General features: G+C 37.2%; 1 protein-coding gene across 7 annotated transcripts in view; it reads left to right on the forward strand.

Annotated features, from left to right (window-relative positions):
* The window catches only part of RALYL (RALY RNA binding protein like), a 708,596-nt gene that overhangs the window by 658,854 nt on the left and 24,707 nt on the right, over positions 1 to 25,035 (forward strand). For 6 of the 7 annotated variants that reach the window (XM_060610811.3, XM_060610815.3, XM_060610808.3 and 3 more), the window contains one exon: positions 11,984 to 12,156. The exons of the other annotated variant lie outside the window; for it this stretch is intronic. In XM_060610811.3, the coding sequence (XP_060466794.1) occupies positions 11,984 to 12,156 (173 nt within the window). The remainder of the gene's footprint in view (positions 1 to 11,983; positions 12,157 to 25,035) is intronic. 7 annotated transcript variants of the gene reach the window in all.

Consider the following 25,035-nt stretch of genomic DNA (forward strand, 5'->3'; position numbering starts at 1 on the left):
GACTGGGTATCTATAATGGGCACAATTAATCCACAGGTACCTATATGTAAAAAAAAAAAAAAAATCAAACTTCGGGTATAAAGTCTCTGATGTGAAAAGGCAAATAGACTTTATTTAATTCAGCTTTATTCTCAGTGGTATGCCTGATACATGGCCAGCCAGTGTGCTGGGACAATTCCAATGATAATAGCCAGAGTTTGACCTAAGCATTGGAGAGGCCACAAACCAGGTCCCACAGGAAAATTCATCCTGCCCAGATGTTTGGCAAAAGGAAAAGAATTTTTAAAAATAAATTAATATCCAAGGGGCTCCTGGGTGGCTCAGTCTGTTAAGCATCCCACTCTTGATCTCCACTCAGGTCATGATCTCACAGTTAGTGAGTTCAGGCCCCACATCGGCTCCACGCGAGTAATGCAGAGCCCGATTGGGATTCTCTCTCTACTCTCTCTCTCTGCCCCTCCTCCCTCCCTCCCTTCCTCTCTCTCTCCAAATAAATAAATAAACATTTAAACGTAAATTAATTATTAATTAATTAATATCCAAGAATTCTAATATTACAAGTAAATACAAAAATATATAACTGCTTTTGAAAAGTTAGTATCTTCCAATACTGCTATCCGTTTACACATGGCATACTCTTCTCAGTATGCTAGTATTTTTATTTAGCCAGTTCACACATTAATGTCATTTACTTGGACCCTAGTGATATTAGCGTCTCAGACTCCTACGGTCAGTTCTTCTTCTACTGCACCAAAGCAAAAGGTCTTTTGCTCTCATTTGGTCTGGTTATCTGTTTTACGCCCCCTGAAACCAAGTTTAGTGTCCAACCCACTGTGAGTGTAACAGCCAATTAAATATTTTAAAAGAGCTATAATTTTCTCACTCCCAACCTTTGAACGGAGAGTCAGCATAATTGGCCCATAGATGTGCCACTTAGGTGCATTCAAACTTTTGTCGTGGCATCTTTGAGCCCTTCTTTTCCCTAGACAGATGTCAGTAATTTTTTCATCTGCTACCCATGTAATTTGGTTTTGCATCTTGCACCATTGTCGTCTCTCTTGTCTGGTCATTGTATGGTTTGTCAACCCCAGATTGAGGTACTCAGAATGGAAAACGTTGCTCCAGTTATGATGTGACTGCTGCCACCTGTAACGTGACTGCTATTTCTGTTCTGAATACCTTACTGCTAGCATTTACACACTGGATTAAACCGGTGATGTCTCTGGTCACAGATATTGAATTAAATACATGAATGGAGCTCTGTTCTCTCCTAAAACTGCATTGAAATGGTAGGATTTTTAAAAAATCTCTAGAAGAGTTAGAGATTTTAAAAATCTCTAAAAATTTTTTAAAAAATTTTAAAACCTCTAGGCATAAAGAGAATGGGAACAAAATTTTAGAAACTGGACAACAGACGGAGAAGGTACCTGAGTTAGTATACATACCCTAGAAATCTAAGTCTAATTTTAACCACAGAAATCCCAAAAGGCTGAAAATCAAAGACATCATGTTCCTCTGGAAAAGGAGGTATACACATGGCTGCAAGTCTGTTAAGGAATCAGATTCCTGTATTCCTAACTGTCTCTGACCTACTAGAAATCTGGAGAAGTTACCTATAGAATAGCTAAAAAGCAGATCCCAAAGCTGGTAAACAACAAATTTGAGTGCAGTTGAAGACAAGGAGAGAAGTGAAAGTTTACACAACTACTGTAGAAATTCCAAGCATTCTACCCCCTCAGCTGCCAGGCTATTGGCAAGACACCAGAAGTTTTAATTAGGGAGATGAGCATCCTAAAAAGAAAGATTTTTTTTTCAATATATGAAATTTATTGCCAAATTGGTTTCCATACAACACCCAGTGCTCATCCCAAAAGGCGTCATCCTCAATACCCATCACCCACCCTCCCCTCCCTCCCACCCCCCATCAACCCTCAGTTTGTTCTCAGTTTTTAAGAGTCTCTTATGCTTTGGCTCCCTCCCTCTCTAACCTTTTTTTTTTCCTTCCCCTCCCCCATGGGTTTCTGTTAAGTTTCTCAGGACCCACATAAGAGTGAAAACATATGGTATTTGTCTTTCTCTGTATGGCTTATATCACTTAGCATAACACTCTCCAGTTCCATCCACGTTGCTACAAAGGGCCATATTTCATTCTTTCTCATTGCCATGTAGTACTCCATTGTACCCCAATGTTTATAGCAGCACTCTCAACAATAGCCAAATTATGGAAAGAGCCTAAATGTCCATCAACTGATGAATGGAAAAAGAAAGATTTAAAGATGCTGGCATAGGCATCACCCAAGAAAATGGTCAACCACATCATCCTGCAAAAACAATATCCCTTTGCTTACAAAGCTGCCCCTTGATATTTTAATACCTCACTGTTCAATGAATGGACAAGCATCACCCAATAATTGCAAACACTTACCATGAAAAGGAGATATCAAAAAAGGGAGAAAAAAAGAAAACTTGGATGAAACATTGTGCAGAAGAAAGAATAAAACTTTAAAAGAAAAAGTAAAAAAAAAACTGATTAACATACTCAGAAAGAAGGAGAAAATATTGCATTCATGAAATAAGAACATGACACTAAAAATGAGTATTCAGAAGACAGATAAAAGAGCTTTTAGAAATTAACATGTGATAGCACAAATAATTCAGTATTGGAAGACAAAATTGAAGAAGAAAATAGATATGGAAAATAGGAGGGGAAGGATATGAAAATTACTGGATGAATATCTGAATAATAGGGTTACAGAAAGAAAGAGGGGAGATCATCAAAAAAAAATTTTAGAAAAAAACCTGAAGGGAACATGTGGGTGGGTCAGTCGGTTAAGCATCTGACTGGCTCAGGTCATGATCTCATGGTTTGTGGGTTCGAGCCCCGCGTTGGGCTCTGTGCTGACAGCTCAGAGCCTGGAGCCTGCTTCAGATTCTGTGTCTCCCTCTCTCTGCCCCTCTCCCCCACTTGTGCTCTGTCTCTCAAAAATAAATAAATGTAAAAAAAATTTTTTTAAGAAAAAACCTGAAGAACATTAATCAGGTTGAAAGAATCCACTGAATGCCTGAAACAATGCACGAAAAAAGATGCACATCAAAGCATCTCATTGTGATATTTCAGAACATGAGGGCAAAGAGAAGGTCCTACCATCTTCCAGAGAGACAGGAAAGGAGAGAAAACAGTTTTCATATAAAGAAACAGGAATCAGAATACCAATAGGCTTCTCAACAGCCACACTGAAAACCAGGAGGCAATGAAAACATACCCTAAAAATTCTGAGGAAAGATCATTTACAAGCTACAATTCTGTACCTAATGCCCAAACTATTAAATGTGAGGGTAGATTAAAGACATTTGCAGATATATAAATATCAAAAAATATATCTCCAGTTCACTCTTTCCCTGAAAAGGACTGGAGGAAGTAGTTCACAAAAAACAGGTCAACCAAGAAAGGAGAAACGTGGCTTTCCCAAAGCAGGGAAATACTGAGGCAAGAGCAAGGGGAATCACACGATGGTGGTAAAGGAGAGTCTAGCATATGAGCTGTGCAACAGACCCAGAAAGAAATCGAAATCCGAACAACTCAAAAGCTCCGGGAGAGACTTTTTCAAGATGAAATTGATAGAATGGCTAACGGGTAGGTAAGTGAATTGGTTTGAAACAAGATTTACAGGTCTAGTTAAAGTTGGCACAAGTATGTATCTGTACACAGGGAACTGAATTAAACAAAACGAAATAAGATGAAAAGTTCAAGGCACTTTTTAACAGCAAAGAAAATAATACTGTTCAGGAAAGAAAAATTATGTGTTATATACTAACAACTTAGCTGCACAAAGCATTTTCATACTTAAAATTAAGTAAACACAGAACATTGATCTAATCTAATTTACAGTGTAACTCCCTAGAATGGTGGGACGTAAGTGGGGATTGTATGACAGAGAATTGAGTCCTCAGCTTCCTAAGTATGATACCAATAGGTAAAGCCTAAAACTGATCAAGAGACAGAAACAGAAACACCTATTTAGAAATATGAGGGCATATATTTAAAAGAATGAGCTGAGTTGAAAGCCTTTAAAAGAGCTGAAAATGGTGAGCAGGTAGGAACAGAAGACTGCTATTTTTCATAACAAGTCTTGTGGAAATATTTAACTACAAAAATTAAGTGTTTTAAAGAAGCTAAATTTAAAGTTGTGAAAAGAAAATGACTTGTCTTTAGCAGTTGGAGCAAAACCTTTCCCTTTGCTTACTGGAGAATTTCCAATGGCTATCCCTCAGGGAACTGTAAAAGAAAATTGCACTGGACACTTATTACACATGGCATAGGAAGACTTTATTCTAGACTATTGCAATAGGGGTCAAAACTAGTGCAGTAGGGGGTGGAAATTGAACGCTACTAAAACAAAAGGCAGGATAATTTTTAAACGCTGGAGTAAGCTAATGGAAAAGTATTTGAGGACATTAGTACAGAGGTTGGTTGGTATGACTGGGCCATCTGTGTTTGCTAATTGACTGTTATGGAAGATAAGCTTCTACTCTCCCACAGAGACTATCTTTCTTGATGATTACATTTCAAGGGGATGACTTCTAGGTTTTAAGAAAGGCAGGCCTAGGTTGCAAATGATTTACATCTCAAAGGGGCATAAAAAAAACTTTACAATTCCAAGTTTTCTAAAGTAAATGCTCTAAGAAAAAAGAGGTCTGGAGCCTATAGTCAGGAGGGAGCTGAGGGGTACATTAAGGTCCTTGGTAATAATTCAATCACCATCTTTCAAAATAGAAATCTTTTTCCCCACTTTCTTATCTAAATATACTGTGTCCAGTCTCTGTCACATCACCACTCTATAAGTCCTGTGAATCAAATTGCCAAATTAACATTTTCTGTTCCTTCTACAACCAGTGTTGCAAAATGTTACCTTAGCATATTTTTACCTCTTCTCTCTGTTTTGCCAGTGCTATTGCCTGTACCCAAGCCCTCATCTCTCACTTGCTCTAATGAACTCATCTTATTTTTTACCAGCTTTATTGCATAGGCATAAAACTCACCCATTCCAAGAGTGTAATTCGATGACTTCTTAGTATGTTACTGAGCAGTACAACCATCACCACAAAGCAGCTAGAACATTTTCATCCTCCAAAGCCTCACCTGGTAGCCAGTCACCCCACTTCTAGTTTGCTTCCTCCTTAATTCATCCTCCTTGTGGCAAATAGATTTACACTAGCAAGACATCTATAAGGCCCCATACTTAAGAATCAAACAGAACTAGATCGAATCCCAAAACTTACTAGTTGTGTGGTACTTGGTATTTATAAATTTTGAAATTTATAAAATAGGAGTTGGGGTGCCTTTGTGGCTCATTCAGTTAAGCATCTGACTTCACTCAGGTCATCATCTCACGGTTTGTGAGTTCAAGCCCCACATCGGGCTCTGAGCTGAGAGCTCAGAGTCTGGAGCCTGCTTCAGATTCTGTGTCTCCCTCTCTCTCTGACCCTCCCCCGCTCGCACTCTGTCTGTCTCTCTCAAAAACAAATAAACATTAAAAAAAATTTTAAGTAAATAAATAAATAAAATGGGGGAAATTGGGGTGCCTGGGTGGCTCAGTTGGTTAAGCGTCTGACTTCAGCTCAGGTCGTGATCTTGCAGTTTGTGAGTTTGAGTTCCATGTCCAGCTATGTGCTGACAGTTCAGAGCCTGGAGCCTGCTTCAGATTCTGTGTCTCCCTCTCTCTCTGACCCTCACCTGCTCACACACACACTCTCTCTCTCTCAAAAATAAATAAACATTTTTTAAAAAGTAAAATGGGGGAAATTAATATCTATTCCTTAAAATTGTGAGGTTTAAATAAACACAATGGACCTGTAATTTTAAAAATTATTTATATTGCGGGTGCCTCGGTCGCTCAGTTGGTTAAGCATCTGACTTCAGCTCAGGTCACGATCTCACAGTTTGTGAGTTCAAGCCCTGCGTCAGGCTCTGTGCTGACAGCTCAGAGCCTGGAGCCTGTTTCAGATTCTGTGTCTCCCTCTCTCTGTCTGCCCTTCCCCGGATTGCACTCTGTCTCTGTCTCTTTCAAACCTAAACATAATTTTTTTTTATTATTTATATTGAGTCTGTGGTGACCTTAACAATCCAGGGTACTCAATGAGAACAACTTTGAGATCATTTTCTCCAGGAATGTACTTCTGTAACTGACATTTTAGTGTGAAAGCAATTATCCTATGAAACTTTCTTTATGCTCATTTATGTCATTATTAGTAATACCATGCATAATACGTTGTATCTTTTTAAAAAGCATTTATTGAAATCTTTGAGTTAAATTCATATTATATACAGGTGTTGTAATATAGAATTTTTTTAAATACAGCTTATACTGGTATGCGAAAACAATAGTTATAGAATACTAGCTTGACTCTAATGAATAATGTGACTGTTTTATATCAACATTCTTTCCAACCATCTGCTAAGTACAATTTAGCTAGTAATTAGCTATCAATTAAGCCAGCCTATCAAAAAACTTAACTGCCAACTCAACCAATTTTCAGAGTTATATTAATGATAATAGCTATGCAGCAAACTGAATTTAATGAAAATACTTTGAATATATATCCCAACAATTCTAACTTGTTTTCTATATCATATATCGCTTATGAAATAGAAATGAGACATACAAAAAGTGTTTTGAATATGAAGATTGAAATTTAATATAAATTCCTTTCTTCCGTGGCTTTTTAAAGCCTGAGGCATATTCCCATAAACAGAAGTACTTAACTAGCACTTGTGCTTCTTTTCCTTTGATAACCATTATTTAGTTGGAGCATGTGCCCCTAACCAAACAGACTTCTTCATTCTTTAATTTGAAATTAGCTGGTTACTGAGGAGATTCAAAGCTCTATCAAATTAGGCCTTTTTCTAGAGATATATTAGGAAATAGCCCAGGCTATGGAAACAGAAAACCTTAAGTGGGAACTCGAACACTTGCACTTATTAACTGTGTGACCACAGGCACCTTTTTCTTCTCCACCTGGAAAACGATAAAGAGGCCTACCTTGCAGGATGTCTCAAGGCCTGTGGTTAATGCATGCTGCATGGTCAGTACTTTGTAAGCACTCACTAACTTGGAGCCATAACCTTTTTTTCCTCCTGAAATCCTTATTTATGTAATATTAGAGATATCTTTTAGGCATATAGCTGCTAGATTTTTGGTTCTTAATACATTCTTTCAAAAAATATCTAAAATTCACTCTGCCCACCAAAGAAATCCTATGGCCAACCTGTCATTCAGACTTAAAGAATTCAGCAGGGACTCCAAAAGATGCCAGTGTTCCAAAGCAGCCATCCTCCCATAAGTCCTTGCACACTTCACATTTTATTTTTTCTCCTGAAGACTTATCGTGTAAAAATGAACAATCTTCTAAGAAACTCTTAGACCCCGCATTTTATTTGACTTAATGGTATGGGACTCTCATGTAAAATGTGACAAGGATGTTTCTTTTAACCTCTGTGGATTCGTATTTTTGCAACCATGGTGCCAAATTCAACAATCACTCTGACTCTATGAAAAGAATTTGACACCCACACATTTATTTTCATTTTTTGGTCCCATCACAATTCATGAATATATTCAGCAGATATTTCATTTGCATGTAAGGCTCTGAGTGAACCATCAGGGCTACAAAGATGAATAAAAATGTTTCTTCCCCAAAGAACTTTAGTGGTAGAGACATAAATGGGCGTGCACACACATACATAGTACATATACGCTCAGCACTCACAATAAAAAGGAAAAAGTGATCAACAGAAAAAATAATTATGTAGGTGAAGAAAATGTTATAAAGGCAGGAATAAACTAAAAAATTCTCCTCGTTTCTAGGAGAAATAAAGTTAGATAATTATTCATAAAAAATAGAACAAGCTGCTTTGTTTCCACTTCAACAAAATAATTACTGGATCAAAACTGCTTGTTAAACTGTGAACCAACAGTTTAATAAACAAGATGTGCTTTCATGTGCGATTTTATTCCTGGAACCTATCATTGTTTACCGATTATAACATTTCTTACTGAGGTAATGACAAAAATCTATGATGACTACATATTACTGAAGCACAGGTTGATTGTATTTCTGTTAAACTGCTATGAATTGACTGCCATTGTAATTAAAGTTTTTTCTCTCAAACCAGATAATGTCTTCCATGCATTTAGCCTTCAAGTTAATTAATGGATGAATGAGGATGAGTCCTAGGGTTTTTTTGGTGTTTTTGTTTTTTTTTTTTTTTTGCATTGAACACTATTGCCTTTGAAATTGGCTGTCAGAGGAGTTGCATGTATGTTGTATAACATACACGAAAAAGCAGAGACTAACTTAAAACATTATGTCTGTCTAAACAGAAACGAAGGGACCATGTCAAAGCCCCAATTGTCCTTGTAATGTAGATGCTTAATGGTCAATAGTAATGAATGATTTTGACATAAACTGTTTGCCTAGAGCAATAATATAGGTTCAACTCAATAACCATTTTTGAGCCTGTTACGATAACATGTTTGTGTCGCCTTTACATTTTAAAACACTCATTTGAGTATACAACAACTCTCTGAAAGATGTTATTTTCATGCTCATCTTTTAGAGAAGAAAGCTATAGTTAATAGGATTAGTAATTAACAGAATTATGGATCTTAAATTCTATATCGTTTCTAATAGCTTATATTATCTCTTCTATTCAGTAAGGGGTACAGAGCAAATCAAACTATTTCTTGATAACTGACTTGTATTGCACTTCTCACTTTACAAAAGATTAACATCTATATTATCCCCTTTGAGTGTGACAATGACCTTTTGAGGCAATAGCTCTAGTATTAAAGAAACTTAAACACCACAGAGAGAAGGATAAGACAAGAGTAGACTAACTGTAAGACAACGTTTGATTTGGGGTTTGATTGATCAGGGAAGAAGGGATGTCATTCAGTTTAGGAAGATCAGGAGAGTCAGCATGGATTTCAAACATAACTGCAACAAATTGCTACACAAAGCCAAATGAGGGCTAGGCATCTTTAAGTTCTGATCCCACATGGGTTTTCTGAAAATCTTCTGTGGTTCTTTGGCCAAAAATTTTCCAGAGGGGGAAAATAAGAATATTACTTTCAACATTAAAAACGAGGGTTTCCAGAGAACAAATACTTCTGAAAATCATTAGAGAAGAAATGTATATGTCAAGCCAAATGAATTTCCAAAATAATATTAATCCTAAGCAAAAGTACAGTTGTGTATTATGACAAAAGAATAAACATAATGACCTAAAATCCAGAAAGTCTGGCTTTAGGAAAAGTTATACAATACATTTTTCACTGTATAGGATAATAATTGTCCAATCCCAAATGCCCATTCCTCTCTCATTCCTGAAATATCAGCACCAGGTCATGACAGCAGTGGTATTTTGAACGAGTGGTAACCTAGAGTGGCAAAAAGGGAGGGGTCAAATGATAAACACAAAAATCACTCGAAGGAGAAAGGCTGAAGGATGGAAACCAGAGTTGCCAGATGCATTGTGCTGTCCAAAGGGTCAGCCATAGTAGAGGCTATCAGGTAGAGCATGGGATGTGATCAACAGCAGAGATTCAAAACTTCAGTGCTCAAAATAGTCTGCCCATCACAGTTTTTTCTCCACTGGTGCTGGTCATGAATGTGTAGATAGGTTAAAGGTCAAGAACTACAGAGGTCAGTGATAGGTGGAAAGAAGGTGAGATGAATAAAAGCTAGCAATTTTCAGTAACAGTTAAGTTCAGCATGTGGTCTGTGTCTGTGTCTCTTGCCTGATTTGCCTTCCTTTTAATCCAGAGACTTGGGTAATCGTCTCCCAATTAAACTTTTTGGTTAAGTTTTACAATAATCACTTTAAAGTCTTCATAAGACTTTCTATGCTAAAAGTGATGTAGATAAGACATCAGAGAAGAAGGAATTTAAGCTACTTGCTTTCATCAGTACACTCACATATATGAAGATAAAAAGTGTAGCTTTAAAAGCAGAATTTACATCATCACTACAGTAGTTATGCTGATCTGTGGAAAAAAGCAAAACTGACAAGTTGATAGAAAAACATCATGAAATGTAGTCTGTGTCTATATATGGGAAGAAAAATACCTTAGGTTTTGTCATTTTAAGATGCCTGTTGTAATTATTTTTAGCCTTTTTGGACCTACCAGCTCTTCTCCTCCTCTGAAATGGAGCCTCAGCCCCACAAGTTTTTCAGTTATTCCTGATCTTACCAGCCCTCTTGTTCCATGCCTACTGGTGTTGTTATCCTGACACTTTCACAGTGAGGAGCACACAGTCTCCTTTTTGTATGTAACAGTACACATTTATGTAGTCCTTCATAGTATGCAAAACATTTCCAAAATAGAAGCTCTGTTAATCCTCACAGCCAACCCCAGAGGTAGGTTTTTTTTAATCAAAGCTTTTATACAGATGAGGAAAGGTTGACCTAATACATTTAAAGGACCTGACCGAGTGGCCAGGCCCAATGCACATGATTCCACTGGCAAGTAGCTAAGCTGGAACTAGAATGCTGTCCTCTGACAGCAGGACCAGAGCACAACCCTATCCTTCTGCCTTATTTTCAATACATAAACTTTATTATTTGGAGAATTAAACTGCAAAAACACATGTATTTACACAAGTAACTATTACAATTTTAAACAATTTATAGAAGAGGATACCTGCTTATTTATACATCATTTTTATCAGTTTGTTGATTACATGTTACTTGTATTTGAAAATATTTGTGCTGAGTCAAAATATATGCATATATCAATGCTTACTTTCTCTTTAAATCACATTTTGAAAAAGACTAGGAATGAACACCCCTCAATTTATTTGGCTCTATAAAATATCTTTATTGCCATAAAAATATAACTATATAAGCTTAAAAGGTAGCATCTCTTAAAACTCAAATCAGATAATGGGATAATTATCTGATAAAATTACAATGATCAAAATGAGTGAAAATCACCCAGCTTTTGAGATAGCCATGTATACATGGGAATAAGTTAAGAGAAGGAGGTACAGTAACTGATCTCATGTATTCAATACCCAATGCTTTTTGATATTTTCATAGGAGATGAAAACCAACCACTAGGGGAAATATTTATTATGTTGTCAGCATAATTCCCATCAGAGTGAATTTCTGTAAATGGAGCGTGCACACCCTGGTAATTGTAGGGAATTCTGTTAATGTAGAATGTAGCTTCATCTGTTGAGCACTTATTATTTGCAAATAACTCTACTAAACACTATTCCAAACCCTGGAAGTTAAGTAGTTATCCTAATTATACGGATGAAGAAACTGAGGCACAAGAAAGGTTAACCACTTTGGCTTTGCATAACAAAGTTAGTAAATCTATCACCAGAATTTTATTCGTAACCACTGCAGTTAACCATATCTGCCAGACTCTAGTCTAGTCTAGAATCTAGACTCTAAAATTTCAAATTATTGTTCACATAGAAAAGTTGTCTGAAAGACAACACATGTGCTTTTGTACTTTTTTTCCTTGGGGAATTTTTTTCTTTTTCAATTAAGTTTGAACTTGTCAATGAGTTTTCTTCATCGTCCCTCATTCAGTGAACAAGTTCTATGTTTTATGTGATTTTTACCCTCTGTTTTTGTTATATTTTTTCCTCTAAGAGTATACCCCTATTAGAAAAGAATATATATAGCTGGAAAGATCCATCTATTTATGTAAATATTTATTTCTTTATATACTAGTATCATCTAGATTTCCTAATTTTTGCTAATTCCATTTAAAAGTAAACATACTTCCATGAAAATGCACACAGATTAGGCACGTAATTTACATGACTGAATAAATTCAACCGGAACATAATATTACCTTATCCTCCTCACACAGACTTTACCCTTTCATAGACTGTTTTTTCATGGTTTATCCAAATGGCTCATGAGCAACCCAAGGTAGTAGTCATTTGCTTTCTCCCCCCCCAGAAGCTCAGAAGAAGCAATTGGAAGAGAGTATAGAGCTGATCCAAGATGAATGTGTGTCAGAGAATGCAGATCACTCTACAGAGGAGCCTGCTGAAGGAGGGCCAGATGCGGATGGAGAAGAGATGACTGATGGGATAGAGGAGGACTTCGATGAAGATGGGGGTCATGAGCTGGTAGGAACTAAACATTTGGTGTTCACACACTTTGGTAACAGCACCAGCATGTCAGCCACTCACTCATTCTAAAATAAGGATAAAATATCTGGGGGTTATTTATTTCTTATATGCATATATGTAAGGCAACATCACTACAGTGCTTTGCACATAATAAGTGCTCAATACATTTCTGCCAACTTAAAATATGACCGAGTAAGTTAATGGACAGTTGAAATATTATATATGAGATTAGTTATATTTGAAGTTCCAAATGAAAGGTTCTCTCTTCTGGATGCTCCATCATAAAAAGAATCTTGCATTTGTGCAATTATATGTGAACTACATGTGGATATAATATCCTGGCAACGAATGACCATCTACTGGAAGATACATGGCTCCCTCTCTCACTCAATAGTATCACTCAGTGATGATAATTATCTTTACTAGTTGTATGGCCAACGGTTGTTTCTATAGTCTGCAGACTAAGATGACCCTTGGTATATGGCCAGTTCGCCATCATCAGTGCTAGTGCTGCTTGATAACCAGTTTTTATGAGCTAAGGATTTAGCCAAGACTTGATTCTTTATGTGTTTTATTTTCCCAACGTTGTAATCATACTACTCATTTCTGATGTCCTTACCTATATACTCACACCAAGGACTTGGTAAATCTATGCTGATGAAGATGCGGTCTCTCATATTTTATCATCCATGAAACTAAATATACTATTTTAAAGGGATTGACTAATAAAAATGATGAGAGGACAAGTGTGAGTGTGTGTGTGTGTGTGTGTGTGTGTGTGTGTTGCCAATTCTCAAATATCTCTGTGGACTGACCATATTAAACTTGACTTATCCCAGGTAATATCAGATTCCAATTTGTTAACAATACTTACTGTTACTTAACTAATTTTGACATGGTGGTTGTTGTTTCGGCATGGTAACCACTCTGTCAGTAATTTCATTTATGGAGCTCTATATTGATTTTTTAACATTCCAGTTCTGTTTAAATTGCATGGAACCTTCATTTAAACTTTTCAAATATGAGTCTTTAATAACCACCCTTATTTCTCCAAAAGCCTGCCTCAGTTTGAAGGGCTTTGGTTACTTTTTGAATGGTTTTGATTTCAGAAATCTATTGAGAGGGACTAGAATGAAGAACTTACAACTTTTTCAGCTTCTCCTCAGGCCAGACTCTAATTCAATAACTTAATTTCCTCAGCCCATTCTAATCAGACTTTTGATTTCACCATTTTATTGTGACTGCTCTTGCCAGGGTCTCTGGAGCCCTCCATGTTCCCATTTCCATTCGTTACCTCTCTGTCCTTATTCTCATTTACTTCTCAGCAGAATTTGACTGAGAATTGTTTAGGAGAATTCTAAGAAAATATCCTACCTTACCAATTGCTCATTCTCATTTTCTTATGTTAGAAATTTTCACTCCATACTTCCATGATATATATATATATTTATATATATTTAATTAATAATTAATTAATTATATTTATTTATTTTACATTTTAAATTTATGTTTAATTTATATTTTATATTTTTATTTTTATTTATTTTATATTTATTTATTTATATATTTTATATTTATTTAATAATATACATTTTTTGAGAGAGAGAGGGAGAGAGAAATCCCAAGCAGGCTATGCACTGTCAGTGCACGCTTATGTGTGCTCGAACTCACAAACTGTGAGATCATGACCTGAGCTGAAACCAAGAGTCAGACACTTAACCAACTGAGCCATACAAGTGGCTACTCATTTTAAATATTAGAGTAGCCCAGAACTTTGTCATAGTCTACATTCTCTTTCTACATACTTTCCCAGGATTACTTAGAGCTTCAAATGTCATCTATAGGCCAAAGATTCCTAAATCTATATTTCTATCCCTGATCTCTTCCTAGAATTCTAGACTCAAGCATTTATGTGCCTATCTCCAATAAATAATTGAAACTCAACATGAACAAAACATTTTTGGTTTTTTTTTCCCAGTCATCTTATCCCTTTCCAGTCTAACAACATCATTATCCACACAGTTGTTAAAAACAAAAAGACTAGGATTACCTTTGATTCTCTCCATCCTCTCCCATTAACTCTACCTCCAAATCATAACCCAAAGCTAGTTACATCTCCACTACAGCTAAGCAGATTTTCTTGGTTTAGCCCATGCACTCCATTCTCCACACAAGAAAGGTAAAATCTTCATAAACTATATATCAGGTAATGTTGCTCCCTTGCTTAAAATCCTACAGGGCTTTTTATGACACTTAAAATCAAAACCCCCCGGGCACCTCGGTGGCTCAGTCAGTTAAGCATCCAACTTTGGCTCAGGTCATGATGTCGCAGCTCGTGAGTTCGAGCCCCGGGTCAGACTCTGTGCTGACAGCTCAGAGGTTGGGTGGAAGATGCCAGTGGAGAGAGAGAAGTTGAATGAAGAGAAAAAGTTCCTGATGCTGAAGGGAAAGGTATGGTATATGGGCTGGCCTTCAACACAAAGAAAATGAACACTCTTGCACTGAAACTAACTGCAGTAAGTCTGAGGATTTGATGGCAGGTGTTTAAGGGAGTTCAAGCACAAACTATATAAGCCAGAGGATGATGATCCCTGGAGAGTGAGGAGAGACAGGCAGGACCACAGATTTGAGGAAAATGGAGATTTAAAGAAGCTAGTATGCAAAACATAGAGGATCACTGATGTAGAAAACATATAAAGATTGACAGCTAGTACCAATAGCAAATTGAGGAAAATGGAGATTTAAAGAAGCTAGTATGCAAAACATAGAGGATCACTGATGTAGAAAACATATAAAGATTGACAGCTAGTACCAACAGCAAATTGAGGTTAAAGACAAAGATTTGATATAGTAGTATTTTTTGAACTTTATGGTGTATCAGGATTACCTGGGAAACTTGTTAAAATACATATTGTTGTATTTCATTTCAAGAGTTTCTGATTCAGTAGACTGAGTGAGTCTGGGCCTTGCATTTCTAACAAGTTCCCAAATCATACTGATGTTACCAGTCTGGGGACCACACTTTAAGAACCACTGTTGTAGAGACATTGGTCAGCCCAGCTGTGGGATTTCCTCAATTGACTTGTATCAGCCCTGATAGAAGCAGGGAGAAAGCCAACATATTCAAAATTGGATTTTTGTCAGATATGTGCAAAGAAAAAACAATAAATAAAGAGCACTGAGGACATTAGTAAAGACTAGATAACTAGATGAATCATGTTGGGGAACCTGAGGAAGGAAGACAGGAACACAGGAAGGGGTTGAGAAGGAGAAAATAGAGGCAGAAAGGGAATAAGAGTCCTATGCCTTTAAAGGGAGGTCATGCTTGTCTCTCCTCACTCTCCAGAGATTATCATCCTTTGACTTACATTTATATAGTTTGTGCTTGAACTCTCTTAATGAAACGCATATGAGAAAAGTGATGATTGTACTTGGAGACTGAGATATTTCAGACATGTGACAAGTAAGAGATAAGAAGATCTATAGGAGACAGTGATGGAAGTGGGCTCAGAGGAAAAGTCACCATATATGAAAATTTCAAGGAACTTTGAGGTTCAGCTGCAAGATCGGTCATCTACCTGAGCATGAGATCACTTCAAATACCAGATAAAGTAAAAGAAGTTAAGAAGTAAGACAGTTACCAAACGTCAGCAGCCATGAAAGAGGCAGCATGGCCAGTTTTAGTCCCAGATCTATCACTATCCAATCCAACTGAATCACCTTAAACAAGTAACTTCTCTGAGTCTCAACTTTCTTATCAGCAAAATGGTAAGATTATATCAGATATGTCTAAAATCCATTCTGTTTGATCTTTACTCTGAGTCTATGTTCCAGGAACACCACATCTGAAGGAGCAAGGGTTGATCATGCAGCCAAGGGAATAAATCCAAACCATGGTGTATGGTTTACACTCTAAACACACAGAAAGTAACTGATTAGACCTATTTCTGCCTGGAGACGCTAGGGTTTTCTCCCTCAACCCTTGTGTTACAAGTGGGAGCTTAGGGTCCTGAAGAATTAAATCCTTCTCTAGTATCTCACTTTGGTTCCAAGACTTGGAAAACAATGAATGAGCTATCTAAATGGAGACTGGGGAGTCCCTCCTAGTGATTGCTCTAGAGAAAATTGCTCTATCTGGTGTCCACTGTTTTCTCCTTTCCAGATCAAATAATCCATGGCTCCCAAAAAAGGAAAATAAAAGCATAAATATTCTCTTTTAGAAAGGCAGATATTATTACAGATTCAGCAAGGATACAATATAATTAGGTTTTTAGCACACGCAGTAGGAGTCAGAAAGAAGAGGTAGAATCTACATGCTCAGGCAGGTGCTCAAAGAAAATCAGGAATGAACAGGAAACAAGAATTCTGTCTGAGGCAAGGGAGATCCAGCAAAATAAGCTAATAGGGCAGCTGTAGGTGGTGGTATCCCTTGTGAAGCATGTGAGAAGCTGAAGGCATGAGCTATCTATTCATCATCCGGTTCTAAATATCCAGTTAGTGAAATTGATTTCCAAGAAGCAATCCAGTCAGCTGATATTTGGTGCCTATTGTGTGTGAACGAGGTGCTACAAAAAATGCAAAGGTAACTAAAACTATTGCTTTATGTATGAAATGAAATGTTCACATAAATGGCTCCTTTTTTTCCAAGTAGCTTAGTGCCTTATAGAATCTAATTTCCTCATGTAAAAAATAATAGACTTGTACTTGATAATTGATGAGAGGTCAGCCAAAGCTAAAAATTTGTGATTCTATAATCATCTATGCCTATATATTTCATTAATTTTTAGAAATTAATATTTGAATTTATTTAAAATTGAACTCTATTAATGCATTGTACATACATTACCACACTATCGTATTCCTCTTTCTGAATAAATCCATTTGCAAATATTTATTGACTGAACACTAATGAATGGCACAGAGTTTTTTGCTATGGGAATAAAGAAGGACCATCATAATTTTTCCCTCCAGAAGTCTAAAAATTGACTGAGGATAAGGGCTACAGATGTGGTTTTCTTAAAGCAGTATATTATGGTAAGAAACCACATGAGAAATATAGTTTATTAATGGGGAATCACATAGAGCTGGAGTGGTCAGAAAGACTTCTGGCAGGAGTAAGATTGGAACTTTATGTCAAAGGGTACCAAATTACAGCAACAGTATGTGTTGTAGAAAAAAAATATGTGTAGAAAAAAACAGTATATGTGTAGAAAAAATATTCAAATCAGCCTTCATTGTTCCTAGACCATTTTATAGAATAAATATTTAATATCCAATATACATTAGATACTTCATATGATAAGTAGGTAGGTGGGTGGGTGGACAGATGGATGGATAGATAATGAACGTATTTTTTTATAAAACTACTGGAAACTTCCCAAATAAGATGTTTATCTTCCAAGCTTTTTTATTTTTTTTTTAAATTTGCCAAAGTTGTAATCACCTTTTTTATAAAATAACATGATCCAAAATAAAAGTAGTCTGTGTCATAATGGAAATACTATAGAAAAGTAAGTGCTCAGTACCTTGCTAATGAACTCTACCCAAGCTTCTATGTATATACACTCCAGGACGATACACAGCTGTCAGATATGACAAGGGACCTTAGAGAGGTTCTTCGTTGTATTCCAAATCAAAGTTCTTGGTCGACTTGTATCCAAATACCTAAGGTGCTTTCTGAAAATGCTGATGTGGATTATCTGGGAAAGAGCCCAGAAATCTGTACTTCTATCAGGTTGAGGTCTGAAAGTACAAAGCTAAACCATCAATTCACGAAGGAAACTATAGACAAACCAAACATTTAAATGGATTTTAGAGAATTTGAGCTCTTTTGAAACCTACTTGTAATTACTTTTGCTTCTGCTGACTACATACAATCAAATCAGGTAAATTTAGTAAGAATCCACAGTAGAATTACCTAGCTAGATTGTGTAATGCTTAGGTATGCACACTGAGTACTACGTTGTAATACATCTTTCGGCATTTACCAAAACACTCAAATTAAATTTAAATTAAGCAGCAAGTCACATAGGCTTTAAGGAATTGAATTTCTATGCACATTGGAGAAGGTTTGGACCACAAATTGAACCCTAGAGTTGGAGAGACCTCTAAGCAAGCATTCTGATACACCCCTGAAAAACTGAAATGCATAAAGCACTCTGATCAGTATTTTCAGTCTTTATGAACAGACTGAAAATGTCTCCTTTTTGAAACTTTTAATTTTTTTCCTAATGAAATCCTTTGCCTGGGTGCTCCCTTTTATCAGCCATGCATCTCTCTCTTTTCATTTTCATCATTTGGGCTGAATGCTAGCTAGGGAACCAGCAAGAACTTGGGAGACACACTCCCAAAGGTAGTGTCAACTGAATTAGTTAGAGGTATTTATCACAAGGAAGCAAGAAAGTGGTTACTTAACCTGTTTGATTTGGACCTGTATTTCAGTGCAGCATTGAGACCTTCGTCTTGAATTCTGTCAGTCCATAATTTGGACAGAGTCAGGGATCAGATGAACAATCATGGTGCATGCGTCCCGTAAGTGACCTGGCCTGGGTGACTTACTGCTGAGGTATGAATGACCAGGGCCACTACAGCTAATTGGCCAGCTCTTCTCAACAGAAATGGGAGATGCCTAAGTGCTTGATAGGAGGCAAAAGTTGTGACAGGTGGACATCTATATCCTGGCTCTCCAGCCTGGAATCCTGCCTTGTCAGGAGCTTTGGTCTCTGTAATAAGTGTTCCTTGTAGTGATTTTCAGACTTTCTCTTCTTGGCATCTTTCTTTATTTCAGTCATTTTTATTTTAGCTAAAGAACTCTGCCTAGCTCCTTTGGATAAACTTTTTACCTCTCCCCAGAGGAGGCTTGATGGCTTAGTTGTTTTTAAACACACAAATTCTTGGGGCACCTGGGCGGCTCAGTCGGTTAAGAGTCCAACTTCAGCTCAGATCATGATCTCACGGTTTGTGGGTTTGAGCCCCGTGTTGGGCTCTGTGCTGATAGCTTAGAGCTGGGAGCCTGGAGCCTGTTTCAGATCCTGTGTCTCTCTTTCTCTGCCCCTTCCCCGCTGGTGTTCTGTCTCTCTGTCTCTCAAAAAATAAATAAATGTTAAAACATTTTTTAAAACACAAACTCTTGGGTGCCTGACCGACTCAGTCAGTAGAGCATGCAACTCTTGTTGTCAGGGTCATAAGTTGGAGCCCCACATTGGGCATAGAGATTACTTTAAAAAAAGAAAAAAACAACATGCAAACTCTGCCTGAAGTTTGACAGAAACAGTTCATGACTTTGCACAAGCTGTTTACCTGTATCCTCACTGGCCTCAACCTTTTTTCATCTATAAAAGGGGATTAGTAATAATATATGCCAGACCAAGGATTGTTGTGAGCAATAAATGGGGTAATGTCTAAAAAGCACATGCCTGGCACAAAAGAGACATTCAGTTAAAAATTTGCCAAGTGTTTGTGGGGTTTTTTTTGTACTGTATCCTTTCACATCTCCCTTTGTGTTTTCTTATCCCCTTGAACTTCATTTATTTAATCTTGCTAACCCCGTTTTTTCCATGTGTATCCAGGTATGCTGTAAATTAGGTCACAGTAGGACTAATAATAAAAGTCCTTCAGCCTCATATGAACCCCTGAACAGTTGTAGTACCTTGCTAGCCCCACCCCCAAGTCTCTCCCAGTTGGAGGTGGAAGAGATCCTAGAAATGCCTCATTTGTGCTCAGACACATGATATGTGCTCCTGCTGCCTGTCCACCACCTGCTCTCCCCTTCAGTGCACAGTCTTGCCACAGCCTTTGCTGTCCCCTCTTGTGAGAGAACATTGTTCTCTGCCCAGAGCGCTGCCTCTTCTGCACCCAAAGATGCAACACCCACAAGGTGCTCCTGGAGTAGCGTCCCTTCAGGTCTCAGGATGAAACACCAGGTTCCAAGTTAAAGCTGAGAGAATGATGCCCTTCTCCCCAGCTCCGAGTTGGAAGTTGTCACACAGAGCACAGCGTAACACAGGTTGAAGCCTGAACCCACCGTCAAGAAAAGCAGCCACTTGAGCTGCTGCTGCCTGAATATCTGCTATACATCCCTGCTTCTGTGCGTGATTCTCCAAACAGCAGTCCGTATGCTCCTGTTAAAACTTAAGCCAGGTCAGGGAGCCTGGGTGGCTCATTCGGTTAACCTTTGACTTCAGCTCAGGTCATGATCTTGCTGCACTTGAGTTCAAGCTCCATGTCTGGCTCACTGCTGTCATCAGCACAAAGCCCACTTCAGACCCTCTGTCCCTCTCTCTGTGCCTCTCCTGGGCTTGCACTCTCTCTCAAAACAAAATAAAACATTAAAAAAAAAAACTTAAGTCAGATCATGTCATTCTGTTTTAAACACCCCAAGAGTTGCCTACCTCACTCAAAGTAGAAACATGTGTCCTCACAGTGATCTCCACAGCCCTGCATTCCATAACCTTTGATCTGGCTCTGACTTCTCTCCCACTCACTCCATGGCAGCCACACTGGCCTCCAGGCCCACATCATTCAGCTCCTGTCTCAGAGCCTTGACACTTGTTACTCCCCTGAATGGAAGAACAGAAAGGTGGAGTCCAGATTGTAAAGGGCCTTGATGTTTGAAGTTTGGTCTATAAATTTCATGTAAGTAAATTGGGAATGGACTTTATATAAGAGAATTAGGACACAATGCAACATAGTGGTCTGATGCAAATTTTTCTGGCATGAGATAAAGCAGGGTTTTCAGATTTAGCAAATAAAAATACAGGACACCCACTTAAATTTGAATTTCAAATAAACAATGAATAATTTTCTAATGTAATCATGCCCCAAATATTACACAAGGCATACTTATAACAAAAAAAAAAAAAAAAACCAGTTTGTTATTTGTCTGAAATTCAAATTCACCTGGGCTTCCTGTAATTTATCTGGTAACCCTCCCCAAAAATGGGTTTGAATACTGACCTTGAACAAACTCTTTAACTTCTCTCAGCCTCTGTTTTGTCATCTGTGAAACTGGAATAATAATACCTACCTTATAGGGATCTTGTAATGATTAAATGAGATAACTCATGAACATCATGAGTTAAAGTTCTTTGGCACACGGTGAGCTAGTAAATTGCAGCTATTGTTATCATTGCCATCATCATTACCATCTCATTTTGCAAGTGAAGCTTTCAATAAAACATTACAAATTTCTAACAACAAGCCTCATATGGAACTTTGTGTTTTTAAAGTCTCTGGAGATTGAATTTATTAAAAAAACGCTTCTTATTTGATAAGAAAGCCTTCAGGAAACAAATATGCTGAGAAAAATCATACTCTGCTTTCATCTTGTTAAATTTTTCTTTGATTTTATACTTGCTGGATTATTCAATTCAAAGTCATTCCTTTCAAGTCCCCTTCTTATGCTTTTTCGTTTCTTTTCTTTTTTTAAGATAATGCTAACTGTAACCTATGATGATATGTGGCTTTCATTTGAGTTGTTGCTGTACATTTGCTCTCAGGCTTCTGTGATCTGGCTGCCAATTTAATTACAGATGGTCAATTGTAGTTTTAAAGAATCTTAAGCATGTGAGAAGCCTTATATGTCACATTTTCTACTTCTTATCCAGCTACTCACAACAACCAAAAAAATTCTTTAAATAAAATAGTGGAAACTCGGTAATGTGCCAGATATTGTTTGTGGCTAAAGATTCAAAGAACAAGGTGAAGTGGTTTCTGATCTTATAACACTCTCAATGGGTACACGAGGGAAGTACTGCAGCCAGAACAAATAGATGTTAACCAAACAGTGTGATAAGTACTATTATCACGTGAGTCATCACAGTAGAGTGTAGCAGACAAATGATGGAGCAAATGAATCTGAGCAGACCTCAGAAAGGTTGTGACATTAATGCTGGTTCTTAAAGAATGAAAAAGTGTGTGCAAGGAACACAAAGAGATAGGACATCAACAGAGAGAACAGAATATACCAAAGAAAGGCTTGCAAGAATCTGGTGTCTATTGAGAAGTCGGGTTGGTTCGTTTGGCTAAAGCAGCAGTTCTCACATGGTCGTTCCAGGACCAGCAATATCACATCATATGGAAACTTGTTAGAAATCCCAGTTCTCAGAAAAGCAAATTCTCAGACTCTAACCCAGACTCACTGAATTAGAAACTCTGGAAGTGGATCTCAGCCATCTGTGTTTTTAATAAGCCCTCCAGGTGATTCTGATACCTAAGAAAGTTGAGAACCACTGGACCACAGCGATAAGGTTTTCAAACCTGGGTGCACATAGAATCATCAAGCATGCTTTTTTATAAATACCAGTGACAGGGGCCTCAAGCTATACAACTAAATCAGAGTCAGGATGGAGCTAAAGCAAAAGTCCAAAGATGTTTTAATGTGTAGCCAGAATGGAGAAGCCTTGAGATAAAGCACATGGTATATGAAGAAGGAAGGGTAAACAGATACTTCACCAAAGAAGTAAGCACATGAAAACGCACTTAAAATCATTAGTCTTCAGGAAAATACAAATTAAAGCTACTAAAAGGTAATATTGCACATCTTCCAGAACAGCTAAATGGACTGATGTAGTGAAATATTGGCAAAGATATGGAACATTCCAACTCTCTAGGAAGACACAATGTAATAACCATTTAGAAATGTCTGGCAATTTCTTATAAAACTCAATATAATGAGGCAGCAGTTCAACTCCTAAGCATTCAAGAGAAATGAAAATATATGTCTAGAAAGTACTTGTGTGAGAATGTTTTAGCAGTTTTACTCATAATATCCAAAAACTAGAAACAATCCATCAATCAGAAAGTGGATATATAAAGTGTGGTTATATATTCATACAGTGAACACTACTCAGCAACAAAATGGAACAAACTACTGAAATTACGCGAAGTGAAAGATGTTTTGCACAAAAAAGTACAATATTGTAAATTGCATTTAAATGAACATAGGTTGCCTGCAGGGTGAGGGTTAGGGGCAGGAATTAACTTTCCTGGAATGTCATTCTATTCCTCATACTGGTGAACATCCACTTTTATTTTATTACTCAGCTCTAATATGACGCCCTCTAGAAACCTTACTGATATTCCCAGTTAGAGTTAAGTATGTCCTCCACAGCTCACACAGACTTCTATTAGAACACTCAGTTCATTGCTATTACTTTTTAAAAAGTCTCTTTCTCCAACTAAACTTAAAGCCTCTTGCAGACCAGATGGTCTGTTTTGGTTTTGTATCCCTCTCGCATATGGTACAAGGCACAGGAGGATGGATGAGGTGGATAAGATAGAGGGACGCTGAATTATTTGATGGTCCTTGACATACTACGTCATACTGTGTGTATGTGCTATTCCTTCTAACTTGAATACTCTTCCTCACTTTGTCTGGCTGATCAACATATCTTGTGTCTTCAAGACTATTGTCACAATTCATGAATCCATCCCTGAACAAAGCCCCCAACCTTCCTGGACACATTTGAGTTTGCTTCTTTCTTTAGAACACACTCCATACATATCTCATCAACCTTAACTTGCTATATTGTAATTAGTGATTTCCATTCCTTCTGGCTTATTGATTTGTGAATTTCTCAGGGCTTATTTTATTTTGTCGTTTTCCTTAGTATGGTGCTTAGCACATGTTAATGTTAATGAATATTTGATAAACAGAGGAATATGTCCTCAGATTCACCCAAACTGTGAGCCTTCTCCTATTTCAAGCACATTTTATTGTGTATTCTAATCAGATTGGGTTCTAAATATTACTTTTGTATGCATGCCCTCTGTGATTTAGAGGATTATTATACAAAGCAGAGAAGCAAACCATTTTCATTATAACTTAGTCACTAGGTCATTCAAGCAGCATTCTGTGCATTTTAAAGGCACTGAGGAGGAACAACAGAAGGAGACTTAAAACCAACACATCAAAGTCAACACAACAGTATTGACTGTTGTGTTGGTTTTCGGTGGTTCTGTATTATTACCTCCCGTGAGTGATAAAAATGCAAATTTGAAGTAACCTGAATTTAGTTAGCAAAGCTAGGACACCGAGTTATAAAACAAATCAAGAAATAAGCCTCTCTCTCACTCCCAATCTGCAATTTTTAAGCCCAGAAAGTACACAAAAAGCTGAAAGTCACAAGTTCATAAGAAAATAAACTTCAGAGAATTCAAAACTAAATTATGCCCAGATGAGTATGATAGATGTTGTGGTTCCAAATGCAGCTAGGGCTGTATCATGGTCAATAGCAAATTCAAAAGCGAAGGCTTTAGAGCTAAGGGCTTTTGAGATGTTAGAACTATTGTGGTAGACATGTAATTTCCAAACGACCTCTAATGATGTTAAAAGGCAGTGTAATAAATCGAGAGTATAGATCCAAACAAAATAAAATGTTTTCACCATCCCAGAGTATCTATACAAAAAAGGCAAACAAAAAAGGAAGTGAATAGAAAGGTTCTGAAGTCTTGGAAATGAGAGGCAGTCCAAAAATAAGCTTAAATATACAAAAACAAGGAAAAAGAGCTACTTTTCTAGAAATGTCATAATGTTCTAGAGGAAAATAGTGCAATCTGAAGCATTAAAGCTGTCAGATTTCAAAGGCTAGTAATGAAAGTTGTGGAGAAATAAAACAATCCTTCCAACAAAAAGGCCCTTTCCTCCCAAGTATAGAACAGAAAATAGAATTTTTGAGTAAGCAGTCACAGATTTATATGCATAGAAGGTAGGACTAAAGTGATCACAATGTTAATATCAAAGAAAATTTGCACTGGATGGAGTTAAGCAGGTAAAGAAGACATTATTCAAGACCATGGCAATGGAACAGAAAGACTGAACTCAACTCTTTGGAAACAAAAATCAGCAGAGTTTTTAAGCCTGGGTGAGTTGGTGGA

This window comes from Panthera onca, chromosome F2 (genome assembly GCF_046562875.1).
Source record: "Panthera onca isolate mPanOnc1 chromosome F2, mPanOnc1 haplotype 2, whole genome shotgun sequence".
Taxonomy (NCBI): domain Eukaryota; kingdom Metazoa; phylum Chordata; class Mammalia; order Carnivora; family Felidae; genus Panthera; species Panthera onca.